At 35.8% G+C, this 16,028-nt stretch overlaps 1 protein-coding gene across 1 annotated transcript; it reads left to right on the top strand.

The window, feature by feature from the left end:
- Positions 1-10,224: 10,224 nt before the first annotated feature.
- Positions 10,225-15,326, top strand: LOC147864926 (two-component response regulator ORR21-like). The gene is made up of 6 exons (XM_087317585.1): positions 10,225-10,830; positions 12,012-12,164; positions 12,692-13,063; positions 13,203-13,279; positions 13,434-14,579; positions 14,942-15,326. Exons 1-6 carry the CDS (start codon positions 10,635-10,637, stop codon positions 15,020-15,022), a joined length of 2,025 nt encoding a protein of 674 aa, XP_087173711.1. The 5' UTR covers positions 10,225-10,634; the 3' UTR covers positions 15,023-15,326.
- The last annotated feature ends 702 nt before the right edge of the window (positions 15,327-16,028 follow it).

The following is a 16,028-nucleotide window of genomic DNA, read 5'->3' as shown; positions in this document are numbered from 1 at the left end:
TGCCAAAATATGTGTTCAGGTCCCACAGATTCAAGCCAGAAAACAAAGAGTGGTATAGGCTTATATCCATCCTTCGATGCTTACCGTGTACTTGATTGCCATCATGTAATTTTATAGTTATACAAATTTGTATCCGAGTATGGAGGAATGGGTTCCTTACAGCAGCGAAAGCCGTCTTTATTGAATAAGATAGTGTAATGCATGATCATTAGAGGAAAAAGATATGTATAACACGATGAGTTCCAATTTGGGTCTCATCTATTGAAGCATTGTAAGTGAGGCCATTGACATATCATTGTTAGACCCACAATAAGGAAGAGGAATTTGGAATTGGTTATCATGCCATATTAACATAGGCATCCTAAGAAAGTGATGCTAAAGGTGACAATCTCCATGAAACACATGATGAGACTTGGTTTTCTCATAGTGCTAACTTACATAAAGGACTAGTGGCTACTATTGAGTTAGTTCATACATCTTGTATAGTTAGAATCCAACGACAAATGTGACGTCAAGTCAATTATTAGAATTGACAACACACCAAATTGTAGGCTTAGAGATTATATGTTGATAAGTGACAAATCATCAATGTCTCTAGGCAATAGCTCAAAACTGAAGCATTGCCAAATTTTAATAATATTGATGATTGGTTAGCAAGACAAATTGTCGACATCGCTGAATTTTGACGATTGATTAGAGATGATCAATAGGCAAAGTCTCTTGGCAACTGTGATTGATCAACTTTTCTAAGGTGTATCCTATTGTGCACAACCAACTTAGAGGTATCCCCTTCATTTTTTGGCTAGGAAAAATGTTCTTGGCCAAAAGAATCTTAGCATAAACTTAAATTCTAGTGGCACTAACAACCTCACTAATCACAATTAGTATTAATTAAAAACACCCTAAATCTAAATCTAAATAATAAAAATTATAAAAGGTTATGGAAAATTAGAGAATATTGGGGAAACTTAAACGGCTCTAGTTACCTAATAAAAGAGGGGAATAATGACTAAACACTAACTGATTTCAACAAAATTATTGCATTGAGAGAGAGAGAGAGAGAGAGAGAGAGAGAGAGAGAGAGAGAGAGAGAAGATCTAGCTCGAAGATCAACAGTAGTACAAGGTTTATAATATTAGGGCCTAGTCAAAAAGAGAAATAATGACTCAACACTAAGTCATTTACGCAAATTTATTACATTGAGAGAGAGAGGCCATGATCATGGATGGTGCCAAATCTAAAAACGTAGTTGGCATTCTAAATTGCCACTTGTAGCAAAGGTCTTCATTTTGAGAGTTGTGATTGGGGTTTTGCCTTTGGGATTAGCCCTAAAGCGACATGAACTAGCAATGGGCAACTTCTTATTTTGCATTGTTCAAATTGGAAGAAAGTACCCATCATTTCATACAATATTTATTGCTTGACATATTTGGAGTTACAGTTCTCAAATTTGGCAAGTTATTTGACGCCAAGACAATGGGTGCTTGCGCAATTCACACATATTGACCCAAAATCGGAGAAGGATATCGTTTTCCGATTTCTGAGGTATTGGGGATTGCGTCATAATTGGAATATGCACCATGTTTTTGTATTTGATGGTAGGCTTGGAGTCTAAGCATATCTACAAAAGTTGAATGGAGTACTATTGTGACAATTTCCTCTATTGGAGCACGTGGAAATTCTTTTCTTAGTGACGTGTTCGTCTTGTCTATTGGCAATTTAACGTGTTCTACTACCCATGTAGTTAGTGGGTGACCATACTCTATTGTGCACCCATTATGAGTAGTGTTTTTCACACACATTTATTTATTATTGTGTGTTTTCACCCCAAAAAAAGAGAGGGAGGCCAAAGATCTAGGTCTAAGATCAAAAGAAGAAGAAGAAAGAAATACAAGGTTATATAATATCCACCTTTATCTTCTTGTATATTTAAAGCAATTTCAATATTTGTTCCTTTTAATCGATCTCTATGGTTGTTACCTAAGTTCTCTCTCATATCCTCTTTTGTCTACTTTTCCTTGTCAAACAATGGTTACGTGGGTGCCAATACAAACATGCATGTCATCTAAATCCATGCCATCCATGTCCACTTTTCCTTGTGTGAAACATTTGTTGTGTATGCCAACATATTAACAAAGATTAAGACAAGTGCAATAGGCATACAACAAATGCCCCAAAATAGTGTGAGAAACTAGTAGGCAACAAATATCAAAACATGAAGAGTGTGGCAAAGCCTTAAACACTATATTAGCAATGTCAATTAGATAATACAACAATACAAAAGTTCAATATTCCATGACCCATGTTATCTCCTTTTATAATATGGGGTTTTAAGGGTTCATATTGTTTTGGCTAACTAGTTGCACATGTTTCCGAGGCTTATGAAACCAAAATTTATGGTGCTTACCTAAATCATGAAGAATGGTATGTCCTCTAAGAGATCTTGCTCTCACCCAACTCTCATAAAACTATTCAATATATCAAAACACCAAATCCTCTTTAAATTACTTCCAAACAATCTTGCTTAGGTTATAAACTCAGAACTATTCACTAATTACAAATAAAGGCTTATATATATATATATATATATATATATATATATTATCCAATACTGCTTTAAATATGATGTACTTTCTATGTATCAAGTTATATGCCCTTACATGGAATCTGTTTTATAGCTAGAGGATATATGCTAAATAGTGTAGGGAGTTAGCTTTATTCCCTTACCTCAATTATGAGTGGTCTTGGGAATATATTAGTGTACAAAGGGACATATGTATTCTTCTGCATTTATGACGAAACTTCAAGGGTATTCCTCTCTCAAGTTTCAAGTATGTACATATATACACATATTGCTACATAGAATAACATCAATACACAGACACGCGGATACATATACATATATCGTGACATGTGGCCATATCAACCACAGAGCAATATCATTCAAGAAGAAACTTGACGTGTACATGTTGATGGTTACAAATGTAAGTTCAATTGGGGTATAAGCAATACCATTCAAGAAAGAGGAAATGTGTTCTAGTAGGGCATGCTCAAAATGGAGAACAAAGACGTGTTGATGGCTACAAATGTGAGCTCTATCAAAGCAAGCTCTAAATGAAGAACAAATACATGTTAGTATGTTACATGATGCAATACGAACGATTCAACCCATATTGATGACACATTAAGCAATCTCACCTTGAGGAAGAATGACATTATTATTGTGTTGGGCACAATCATACATCAAATTTTAAATACCTTAATGGGCAACATATTTCAAATAAATTGTATAGCTTGACAAATTATTGTACCACGCAACTAATTTAGGTTAGAATTAGCCATTATTGTGTATTTAATGATTGTGTAGAAACAAATAATTTGACCTAAATCTCTTACGAAGTATTAAGAAAGCAATAATGTAATCAACAACATACAATCTAAGCTATTACTTTCGTAACTTTTAGACTATAAATTTATAAAACTAGGGAAGCATGTCATGTATATAGCCTTATAGCTATATACATAGGTAAGGTGAATTGTACTTAATTTTGTGTATTTATTAGAAAAAGCGAAGATTTATTTTTATCTTCTTGTGTATGCCAGAGTTAAGTCACCACTTTTAATATTGGTCAAGAAACATTTGATTCCATTAAATGTTTGATAGCGTATCATCAAATAAGCCATTATTAAAGAGGTAGACAAAGCATACAACGTCAAGTCTTTGCAACGAATAAAATGGATCTTTGATAATGATCGACATAACAAGACCAAAAACACAGTAAATATAGCAAAGGTCAAATCATTGTCCAAAGCAACATTGCAAAGGCCTCAACTTTGCTAAGTGCCTCACTATATATACATAATTTATTTGTCATCTAACAACTTATTGCAATCCTAGGAGTATTTAACATCAATGAGATGTTATAGAGCCTTTTCATACTAATCCTTTTGTTTCCTTCAATTGAATATGTTAGGCCCCCCCTTCAATCATTCTCATGATAGGCAAAAAACATCAACACAACTTTGTACATGCTTGTTTAAGATGAAATTGTCTTTGTTATGAACTACAAAAAAACCATATATCCATAAATCATTGTACATTCGTTGAACCTTTAAAAAAGGTATAGCACAAATTTGTACATTGTCAATTCAATAAAAGTATAGCTTCTATTTGTACATTTCAAAGGTAACCTCAACGAAGACTATGGATGCCAACTATTGATGATACACTTGTTGACTATTCAAAAGGTCATGAAATGTTGGACATCTTTGCATTATTGAGACGTCGATCTATAACCACCTCCCTCATATGACTAACTATCAAAAAATGACGATATACCAAATTTGGTCTTATTTCACGAATATAAGAAACATATCAATAAAAGTGATGGACCATTTTATGAGGTTACAATAACTTTCTATGCCATATAGATGGATAGAAGATAATAAATATTTTTCACAATAATTTGCAAATAGAAAACAACATCCACCATGGTGTTAGAACTTATCATCCATGAAAGACACACACAACAGGAGGTAGAGAGGACAAAAGAATAAATGAAAACTTTTTAGCATCGTCTCTTTAGACAAACCAGGTGTACATAATGTATGTTCGTCCATTATAAGAAATTATATAAAAAAAGAGATAGTTTTCACTTATGTCAACTTAATGTGTATGTCATTTCAACTAAAAGGCAATTAGCCTACCTACGTATGAACGATTGTGATGAGCGTACCATCGAGGAAACAAAATTTTGAATTACTCTATTGAAAATTGAAATCAATGTAGAAACTCAAGATTGGGTGTTCATAATACATGGGACCTAAGTTTATAAGTCGTTAATGCATAGACGTGTGCTAGTCATAAAGGGTTGTGATGATGGCTTATATCCCAAGGAACTAATGTGTGTGATTATTGAAGACAACAATTTCACTCTTCAAAAATGTCGTTCTCTTTCACATTGGTGCATGTTACCCATGAATACATCTATATATTGATGTCAGTGCTACATTTTAATAACAACTATTTTTGGAGTTAATGATATGACATCTCCAATTTCTATGTTAAAAAATTTAAACAATGGACATGATCTAATGGTGTAGCAGATGGAAAGATAAACAGAGAAAGATACATGATAAATGGATCATCCGAGAGAAGTGAAATTAGGATATGAGACTATGGTAGCTCCATGTTATCTTCCTTGAAGACAATATTCTTGATAAAATTGGTAATGATACTAGTTAGTTTTATTGGAATGTTTAACACCATGTGTGTGTGTGTATACATACATACATATACATACATACATACATACATACATATATATACATACATACATATATATATATATATATATATATAGAGAGAGAGAGAGAGAGAGAGAGAGAGAGAGAGAGAGAGAAATATATATTAACGTCTTCTAAGACCAAAATTGGCCCATGAGACAATTGGTTTACAACAATTTTGGGGTATTTATCCATTCATCGAAAGTAAAAAAAAAAAAGAGCTTAAGCTAAACAGTTTAGTAAAAAACATAGGGCGGTACAAGAGAATAAAATTGTGAACATGGCCCGACACACAATAATGTTGAACTCTATTCTAGGTTATAGCATCAGCATGACAATGAATCAAACCCACAAAAATGACGTAGATAGAGAGATCAAAGATGCAAACGTAAAAGTGATTGAGCCTGGCTGATTTTAAATATCGATACCCATAAAGAGTGTTTTAGTTCATGGTTTGCATTGGATATTGAGATCACATGGATTGGAGAGCCTAGTTAGTGAAGCTTTAGTAGTTTCCTCTTTGATCCCTATAGGGATCTTATGCTTTACTCATGATCTTCACAATCTTGTTAGAATCCATTTAGGTGATTTGTAAATGTAAAAATAAGAAAGGAGTCGTATTATATGACAAAATGGATACAAATCATGTTATACTCATCTATCCATGCATCATAGTGAATGTGAGATCATAAGTGTGACATCATGTAGTTGGCATTGCCTTGGCGCTTGATGCCATATATGATGAAATGTTTTTGGGAATGACCCAACTATATCTGATCAATCTTACTAGTAGTTATTAACTTGAACTCTCTCATAGTTTTGGGTCTCTTGGTGATGCTCAAAATCTTTAAACATTCGAAGATAGAGCACATCGATTTCCTTGAGTTTCGTGTTTTTAGCTTGTAACTAATTCATTTCAAATTTCAAAATATTTCTGTAAAGAATGACGCATTCCTTAATGGTCGAGTTTCCATAAGATAAGACCATGTAAAACATGCTAACGATAATTTGGGGTGTTAAGCCTAACTTTCCGACCAATTGGAAAATATTATGACATTTTTTCTTGGACGATCTCTTATCCCTTTCCGAATTCAGGAGATGATAACTTCATTTACTTGGACATGCCTCCTTAGTAATCGTAAATTGATATCTTCCGATTGAATTCCTCTTCATAAATATCTCGTTTTGATGTTCAATTCTTCACTCTCATAACTTAGATATGCTTCCTTAGTAGTCATAAATTGATATCTTCTAATTGAATTCTTCTTCATAAATATCTCGTTTTGATATTGGTAAACATGCTCAATATTTTTAATATATTATTGACTTCTTGTAGTTTCTTTCACATTCTCTCATCCCAACGTGTTGAGGACATCCGCGGAACATGGTAGCAAGGAAATTTTTGAGTGTCCTCTATCAACTGATGAATAATATATTAGATTGTTCATCACTTCTCCATAGAATATTGAGGCGTATAAGTGGGTAAATTCAAACAATGGATGGGTTACCTCTTCTTGGCTTTACACGTCGCATTATGCTTGAATATGTGTCCAATTACCATCCCTAGGCATAGATGCATTATACATGTGATAACTTTATGGTACCTATATTGCGTTGTAGACCTAAAGCTACAAAGTAACTATGGCAACATTATGTTACAAATTAACCCTCCATACAATGTTGAAGTTGTAATTTTGTAAATAAACCATAGTTTTAGCTTGGAATTTCCAAAATAAAGCCACTGGAAAATTTATCCTCTTCTTTAAAGACTAGCCTTGTAGGTGTGTAATAGCTTCCTTCAACTTTCTAACGACAATGTAGAGCAATGTTTTGACATCAGAATCTCCAAAAATAAACAACAATAAAATTTCCCTTCCTTTACAGACTAGTCCACTAGTTATGATACTAGTAGCTTCATACAATTTGTGGTCACAACATTTAATGGTAGTTGATTGAGATAAGTCATCACTTTTATCAGTAATCCCTTACTATCACTTTCAAGCATTGGGTTGTAGAAAGTGAATACATAAGCAATGGTTGTTGATCAAGAGAAGTTATATAATTAGCAATACCTTACTATCGTTTTCAAGCATTGGGTTGTGGAAAGTGAACATACAATGAATGCAATTGTGGTTTATCAATAGAAGGAACTACTTTTATGAGGCAATAGTTGTGGAAAGTGCAAGAATTTTATATTGAATGTAACATCAATCAACACATTGCTCAAGACTTGAACTCTCAACATGGCAAATCACAAGCTTTATCAGTACAATAGTCAATTATGCATATATATATATATGAATTTCTGTCGATTGATACTCAAGTATTTGCTAGACCAAATCAATGGGGATGTCTAAGTCTATTATATGATGTCTTGTTTGCGTTCCAATTTGCATGTATAATGTCCAACGATGTAGAGACATTGAGGTATCGTACCTATCATAACATTTTCAAAGGTAATAATATTTACTTATTTTCACCATATACAACAAATTGCTATTGTGCAAATGATTTCTTGAATTGAGTATGTCACCAAGTTGTATGTTCATCCACTTGTTTCCTAGCTTTGTGATAGAACACTATATTGAAACACGGAACCATGGCTACTTAGCTTGATTGATTTAATAGCATTAAGCTTATCAACATAGGTTTCCTAGATCTCTAATCATAAGTTTACATGATTTATATATATTAACAAATGATTCCAACATATGTTTTTTATTTACGTTAATTGCACTGTATCTCACCAAATGTCAAGTTCGTTCTATAAAACATGCACAAGTTTGACAATTTCTTGCTATGAAGCTAGCTAGCCTTGAAAGCAAAAATCCTTTCCCCTTTACCATGCGCTTTTATTTTCAATGAACCCTACCACCGCCCTTCTCATTCTCGAAACTAATCAACCTCATAGTTTTTACAAAGATGAAGCATGGCACCTAACTTGAGCCCTTCAGATGACTCGACGAGGTTACAAATGACATGGTTCCTCCATCACATGTAATTAGGTATACTATGATTTGAGTAACCAAGGTGCAACATGAAGTGTAGCTAAATGTGATCTCTCTCCTCGCCCCTCATCACATTTAACAATATGCATTATTTGTTTGCCAATCAAAGATAATGTTAGCTTTAATAAAGTATGCTACTCTTTGCTACATGGACATGAGTGAGGTACACTGTGCAACAATCCTAGACTAAGCCAATGTGATCTCCCTAATCACACTTAGGTATGTTATGTCTTGCCTACAAAAGATGTGGAGCTAGGTGCACATACATACAAATCCTACTAAGTTCCACAATCACAACTACTGAAGACGTATCACAACTCTAGGGTGACATGAGTAGTAAGCTCTCTCTTCTCATGTTCTCCCTTGCGATCCCAACAAGGTAAATGATAGAAGAGGGGAAGACACGTATATATACATATCTCAAGACCATTTCCGACTCTTCGATCACATGTGTAAGTTAGTCATGCTACACTCACCTAAACAGAAGAGGAGAATATTACCCCAAAAACCTACACAGACACTCTTTCTTCCTTTCCATTTTTTTTTCCCCAGCTCTCTAATGTGCCTAGTTAGATATCCATGCACGAGAGACTCTTTCTTCCTTTCCATTTCTTTTTTTTTCCGAGTCTCCAATGTGCCTAGTTAGATATGTATGTGTGCGTTATGCGTAGGCTAAGGAGGAGGATACCGGTAAAGCCTCTTGGGGGGGCTCTTTTTTGTTGTAATTAGCTTACCCTAGTGGTGAGTTGTTTACACTACTAGTACAACATATTGGGTTCCCAATTTTCTCACCTCTCTATTAGAGTCCATAGATATCTCTAATTTCATTAGATGCCAAAACCCAAATTTCTCACCTCTCTATTAGAGTCCATAGATATCTCTAATTTCATTAGATGCCATTGTGGAATGTGGGTGGGTTGAACCCATGACCACCTGGTCTCCATTGGGCAACCTTACCAACTGAGCTACATCCATTTGGGTTTCTCTCTCTCACTCACTCTCTCTCTCTCTCTCTCTCTCTCTCGTCTCGTCTCGTCTTGTCTCGACTCGACTAGATTAAGGTTTTTGATGCCCTAGCTACATGTGAGTCCTTTAGTACGTCTAGTTAGATATGTATTTGTGTGTTACGCACAGGCTAAGGATACCGTAAAGCCTCTTGGGGGCCTTGCTCTCTCTCTCTCTCTCTCTCTCTCCAGACTCAAGTAGATTAAGGTGTTTGATGCCCTAAGTACACCCGAGAGAAGTGATTCGATAGCCTCTAGAGTCACGCGGACAATTGATCGACCGACAAAGAGATGGATAGATAGATAGATAGATAGATAGATAGAGAGAGAGAGAGAGAGAGATTTGTAGAGAACTAAAAACCCAAGGTCTTATTGCAAGCAAAGGAAGGAAGGCTTCTATCTCTCTCTCTCTCTCTCTCTCTCTCTCTCTCTATCTGTGTCTCTCTTCTGTGTCTCTGCCTCTTCTTCTCCTTTCCCTAGTTCCAAGCTGGCTATGAGCAGGGTTTTGCAGATTTAGTAAGATTTGTTCCTCTTAAGGAAAAACCCTAAACCTTCTCTCTCTCTCTCTCTCTCACTGCTCTGTCTCTCTCTGTTTCTGTGTGTGTTCTGACATATCTCAGACAAGTACCACAGTACAACAAGAAACAGCGAATAAATAAAACAAAAACAAAAAAAAAAAAACAAGAAAAAGAATGAGCTTTCCTTGGGAGTTAACTTACCTGAGCTCCCTCCCTCATGATCTGGCTATGGCGTCTTTCTAGTAATTTGTAGGCCTTCTTCTTCTTCTTCTTCTTCTTCATCTTTTGCCCTCCTTCTACTTCCCTCTTCTTTTTTTCGTCTTCCTCTTGCGTTCCTGCGGTGCCTTGATATTAGGTCCGCACTTTCTTTCCTCCTTTCTGCAAACATCTGTTCTCCCTTCTTTCTCTCTCTGCTAAAAACGTGAACCCTAACCCTCATTTTCCTAGTATATATCGAAACTTCAACCCTAATTTCTTACTCAAGAGTCATTTCAAAACTCTAATTTAGCCTTACAGTGTCAAACCCATACCTTAATTTCTCGAATAAAGTGAAACCTCTTGCCCTGTTTTTATCGACAGTGTCAAAACGGAATCCTAATTTCTTTAACAGACATAAATACATGACCTAATTTCTACGAACACACTTTCATAGCATCAAACCTTCTTTTTTTTTCTCAAATTGCCATTAAATATCACGGGATTCAAAGATGGAAGCTTCATCTTCTTGTTCATGAAATATAATGTTCTTCTAGAGATGAAGAAGAAGATTCTTCACGCCAATATTTCACAGGGATTTGTTGACGGAAAAGAAATATGACATGGGAGTGGAAGCAGAGTCAATTTCGAATACACGTGTGATATCAGTGGAGAAGAAAATGGTTTCTCAGGGCCAACCCGATAACTCCTCTGTTCTTTCTACTGAATTTCCAATTGGATTACGAGTCCTCGTTGTAGATGATGATCCTATTTGCCTACTCATTTTAGACCGAATGCTTCAAAGATGTCGTTATAAAGGTAAACCATGATTATTTCTTTCTTCTCATGTCTGAATTGTTTATTTCATGGTTTCTGTGACATAAGCCCGTAATCTTTATGCACCAATCCAAATACACATACATATCTTCACATGGATGCATACTCTTTACTTGGATTTGTCAATTGAAGCATACGTACACACTGATGCAGTACAGAATTCATGTTTGTCGTTGTGATTTTGCTTGAGTAGCTTCACATGGATGTATTTTAATTGAAGGATGCATATTTGCTTTTCATGTGGGTATATCAATTTAAGCATGTACAAATACCCTTAAATGGATGCATCAATCCAAGTATATGCTGATACCTTTTACATGGATGCATCAATCCGACTATGATGCTATAGATCCATGCTTATAATGGTGATTTTACTTTATTAGCTTTGCGGGAAGTCCTAAAGCAGTGTTTAATTATTTAAGATCTATATATTTAGTAATTGTAGTGCTTTTGCTTGAGTAGCTTCGGCATCTTTCAAAGCATGATAATGTCTGATGAAGTAGTGGGTTTGATGGATACCTTGGCATGTAGAATTAAATCATGTTTGAACACATCACAAAGCATGATGATATCAGATTCATGATTGTAGTACAAATTTTGCTTGATTAGGTCTGGGGTATGCTATCTAGGTATACAGAGTGTTGTCTAAAGAATCTGATAATGCTGAAAATTGTATGGGACATGTAGGGGATTGTGATATTTTCTCTTAATAGAATCTGTGTAAAAATGGAAAATGAGCTCTTTCTCACATGGGAAACAGAATGTTTGAATGTCGACACAAGAAGTATTAAACACTGAGCACGATGGTATCAGATCCACATAGCCAATGATTTTTGTTGGGATTTTGTTTAATTAGCTTGGCAGGTTGTTAACTAGTTATGTGAAGCATTTCATAGATAAGCTCGTAATGTTGAGCACTGTAGGAAAACAACTGTAAAATGTCTGAAATGGGAAGTGGGAAAAAATGTAATGTTGAACTCGTTAGGGAACACTATGGGAGGAAATGGACTTTCTCCTATATCATACATGGGAAAGTGGTCCAAAATTTCTTGATAGAAATGTCACCAGTGGGAATAGTCAGTAATGGTCCAACATCCTGAGGGCATGAAATGAAAATGCATTTTCTTGGTTAGTAATGAATCTCTGTTTTATTCTTTTTCTAGTGACAACATGTGGCGGTGCTGTTGAGGCTCTCAGGGTTCTGAGAGAAAACAAAGATGGATTTGATGTGGTCATCAGTGATGTGCATATGCCTGATATGGATGGTTTCAAGTTGCTTGAGCTTGTTGGACTGGAAATGGATCTTCCTGTTATAAGTAAGCTCTTCAGCTCTTTTCTCTTTAAATTAAACTTCTTGTTTCAAACAGATACATGAATCACGCCCTCCCATCTGGCAGGATCGTTAATATAATTGGCATCGAATTTGTTGAAGCCCTTTCTTGTCAAATTAGTGTCTTGTTTGAAGTTGTGTACATTGGATCATTAGTAATGGTTATATGCATCAAATTGAGGATCTTTTTTCTTTAAATGATCATGTTGTTGGGAGAAAGATTTATAGCATTTGATATAGTTATTTGGGTAATTGACATTGAATTGAATCCTTGTATCCCTTTCAATTGTTGTTGTTTGAAGCAAAATACGTGGATCAGGTTCTCCCATTTTGTGGGGGCTTAACAAAGTCGGCATTGAATTGAAGCTCTTTTCTCTTTCAATTTTAAGTAGAAACTAGATCCATTGATCAGGCTCTCCCATATGCCATGTTTTATTAATGTAATTTGCATTGGTCTGAATTTTCTAATAGACTGCTTCTGTGCATCTATGATTTAAATCGACTTCTGTCCAGTGATGTCAGCGAACGGGGAGACAAGTGCTGTTATGAAGGGAATCAAGCATGGTGCTTGCGATTATCTTCTAAAACCTGTGCGGATTGAGGAATTGAAGAACATCTGGCAGCATGTTGTGAGGAGGAAGAAGAGAGAAGGGGCAGTGAGTGATAATGTTGAAGATCAGCAGCTTAATGATGGTGGTGGTGAGTACCATTCAAGTGATGGACCTGATGCTGCTTCATCAAGGCATTCGAAGAAGAGGAAAGAGGACGATGATGATGCTGAACTTGATAATGATGATCCATCGACATCAAAGAAGCCACGTGTCGTCTGGTCGGTTGAGTTGCATCAGAAGTTTGTAACTGCAGTGAACCAACTTGGCATTGATAGTAAGTTTGGTGTCTCCAAATACACTTGATAATATGAACGCAACATCTTTGATGCTTTATAAACGATGCCATGTGTGTTTGTTTTGGACTTCATTAATTCTATAGAAGCATGCTCATCTAGTTTGCTTATTTTTTACAGAGGCTGTCCCGAAGAGAGTCCTTGAGCTTATGGATGTTCGTGGGCTTACAAGGGAAAATGTTGCAAGCCATTTACAGGTTGGTATTGAGACTCCATGCATGAATACTTACTTTTATGTGTCCGTCTCCGATACTGACCTACTATTACATATGTCACAACGTCTTGTATTGCCCTGTTACTATCATGCGATATCATGTTGTCCGATTTGATGTTTTATTTGTTTCCTTTCAGAAATATCGATTATATCTGAAACGAATCAGTGAAGTGCCTCATCATCGTCAAATTGGGGGTCTGGGCTCAACAATGCTAGGTTCACCAGATCCATCTTTTGGGATTGCTGGATCTAGTTTTGGTGATTTTGTATCATCGAAGTCATCTTTGCCATCTGGTTCTATAGATAGATCAGTTCTTAGCACCCCCCCTGGATTAGATTTGTATACATTACGGCAGCTAGCTGCAGTTCACGGAGCAAATACTGGTGCTATAGCCACAAGGTCACCTTATGGATTACCCCTATCAAATACTATTTCAAGTGGGTATCACATCAACCAGGTGGGGATAAGGCAATCTGGGTCATTTGGGCAATCTGGAAACAGTACATTATCTTCCAGTCCAGTAGAGTTGCATCGTTTAACATCTTTACCAAACATGGGAGGGTTAGACCCAATTTTTAGTACCCTTGATAGCTGCTTGCCTATTGAGAACAATAGTAATGATGCATTGGTGGCCCAAATTTTACAGCAACAAGCTAATGCAAGTATTGGGCTACCGATGACTTCTACCGAAATTAGGCCAAAGCTCCAGGAAGGCAGGGGCGTTGGGGCATTTTTTGATGTCCGACCAGAACATAATGAATTCATCTTATCTGCTAATAGTCCTAATTCTATGAGAAGGCCTGCGGTCGATAATTTCGGAAGTCTTGATATTCCTTATGGGTCTACATCTCTTGCTAGTGATGCAATTGTAAAGACCCCTATTCTCAATGAGACTTTGGATGTGGGTGGAAGTAGGAATACAAATGCTTCTATTATACAACCTGGTAATAATACTGGTGTATTAGTTTCTAATCCAAATGCAACTCTAAATAGCTTGCAAGTTTGGCATAGCCTTATTCAGAACAATCCAAATTTAGGGCCGAAAAGTGAGTTGGAATCAAGCTCTCATTTCAATCAAGATTATGGACAATCATTTAAGGCAGGATGTTTATCAGGACAACCACCGCAGTTGATGCAGGGATTCCAGGAGAGTGGGCTTTATAACAACAGATCACTAGATCAGTGCATAAGAGATAGTAAGTTCAGGCTTAAAGACACTCCTCTTAGTACAAAAGCATGCACCGGAATGTTGGATGATACACTAATTTCATACACGAAACAGGTATGCTCTCATCATTTTCTTTTTCTTTTGCTAACATTGCCTCTCAAAGGAGCATAAAACTATTCATGGTGTGAATGATATCTAGAATAATGAAAAGTTTTTCCTTAAATGGACTCAACATCCCGACCTTTTGTACGAGACTTGAACCCCACCATATTGCAAAGCGCGAGCTTTCATAAATCAATGAGCAAATAATTTGTGGTTATGGACGAAAAAGTCAATATTTTAATGATGTATAAATTGAAACTTCACATTGTGGTTTTGCATGTAATGGATGGATGGCTTGCTTTGAGCTCTTGAATAGGCATTTAAATACTTCTTTCTTCTGGTCACTAACACAAGTTATTTGTATTTTTCTTCAGGCACAAGCTGCAGTAGTAAGTCAACCAGAAGGGAACTTCAATATTGGAAACTATACATTAGGCAACATGCATGTGAAATAGGTATAGCTAGGTCTATCATCATATACATATAAACTCTATGGCAAGGTTTTAAGAGGCCTAAGATTTCTTGGCAAAATTATCTCCTTTTACGGTTCACTACATTTTATCTGAGCTGCTTCTCAAGATGTAGTCAATGTAAAATATCTTTCTTATTTTCTTCACATGCAATTTTCCTATTTAAGTCATGTAAGTCATGCTTATCCAGGTAAGTTACCTGGAAAGCTGCACATTTGCAAATGTGTCTTGTATCCATTAGAAAGGGAAAAAGCTTTATAATATACGAATAGAAACATTTCTTGATATCGTTAAGAGAGGCATTCAAAGGAGAATGTTATTATTGGTTATTGTACAAGTCAATGCACTTTGAGACAAAAATCATGTATCTAATCCATTTAATGTATTTGTCTGATGTATCTAATCCATTTAATGTTCGATACAAGCATACTTTTGAAATTGCTCACATCAAAAACCTCTGAACATAAAAGTTCTTTTAAATTTGTCTCGTTGCAATTGTGACAGAAATATGGGACAACCCAATCCACACTATCACCTCACCTCAGCAATCTAGCATGCTGATCCACATCAAAACATTTCATCTACACATTGCGCTCAATACATATCCAAGGTTTACCAAGAATAAGTGTATCTTCATTTCCAAGCACCAAAGAAGCTTATGATTTTTTTCACATGATTAAAACAATAGTAATACAGCTTATGTGGATCTAATACACAATCATGACTTACCAAGAATAAGTACACCTTCATTCTCAAGCACCATAGAACTTATGATTTTTCTCACATGATTAAAACAATAGCAATCCAACTTATGTGGATCTTATTCTCATGATTCAAGCAATGGATACAACATTGACTTTTAATTGCAAAGCAGTTATGCATCACCAAATGACATCCATGAACAAATTGATCAATAGATTGGGAGATTTGCCAACATACTTATGGTCTACCTTTAGATGCTATAGAGCCAAAGGCATTAACCCAAGCTTGC

This window comes from Azolla caroliniana, unplaced genomic scaffold, assembly GCF_043228905.1.
Source record: "Azolla caroliniana isolate FFs.n. ecotype wild unplaced genomic scaffold, voAzoCaro1.0.p SCAF_4, whole genome shotgun sequence".
NCBI classification, from domain to species: Eukaryota; Viridiplantae; Streptophyta; class Polypodiopsida; order Salviniales; family Salviniaceae; genus Azolla; species Azolla caroliniana.
This window is presented reverse-complemented; position numbering and strand designations above follow the sequence as displayed.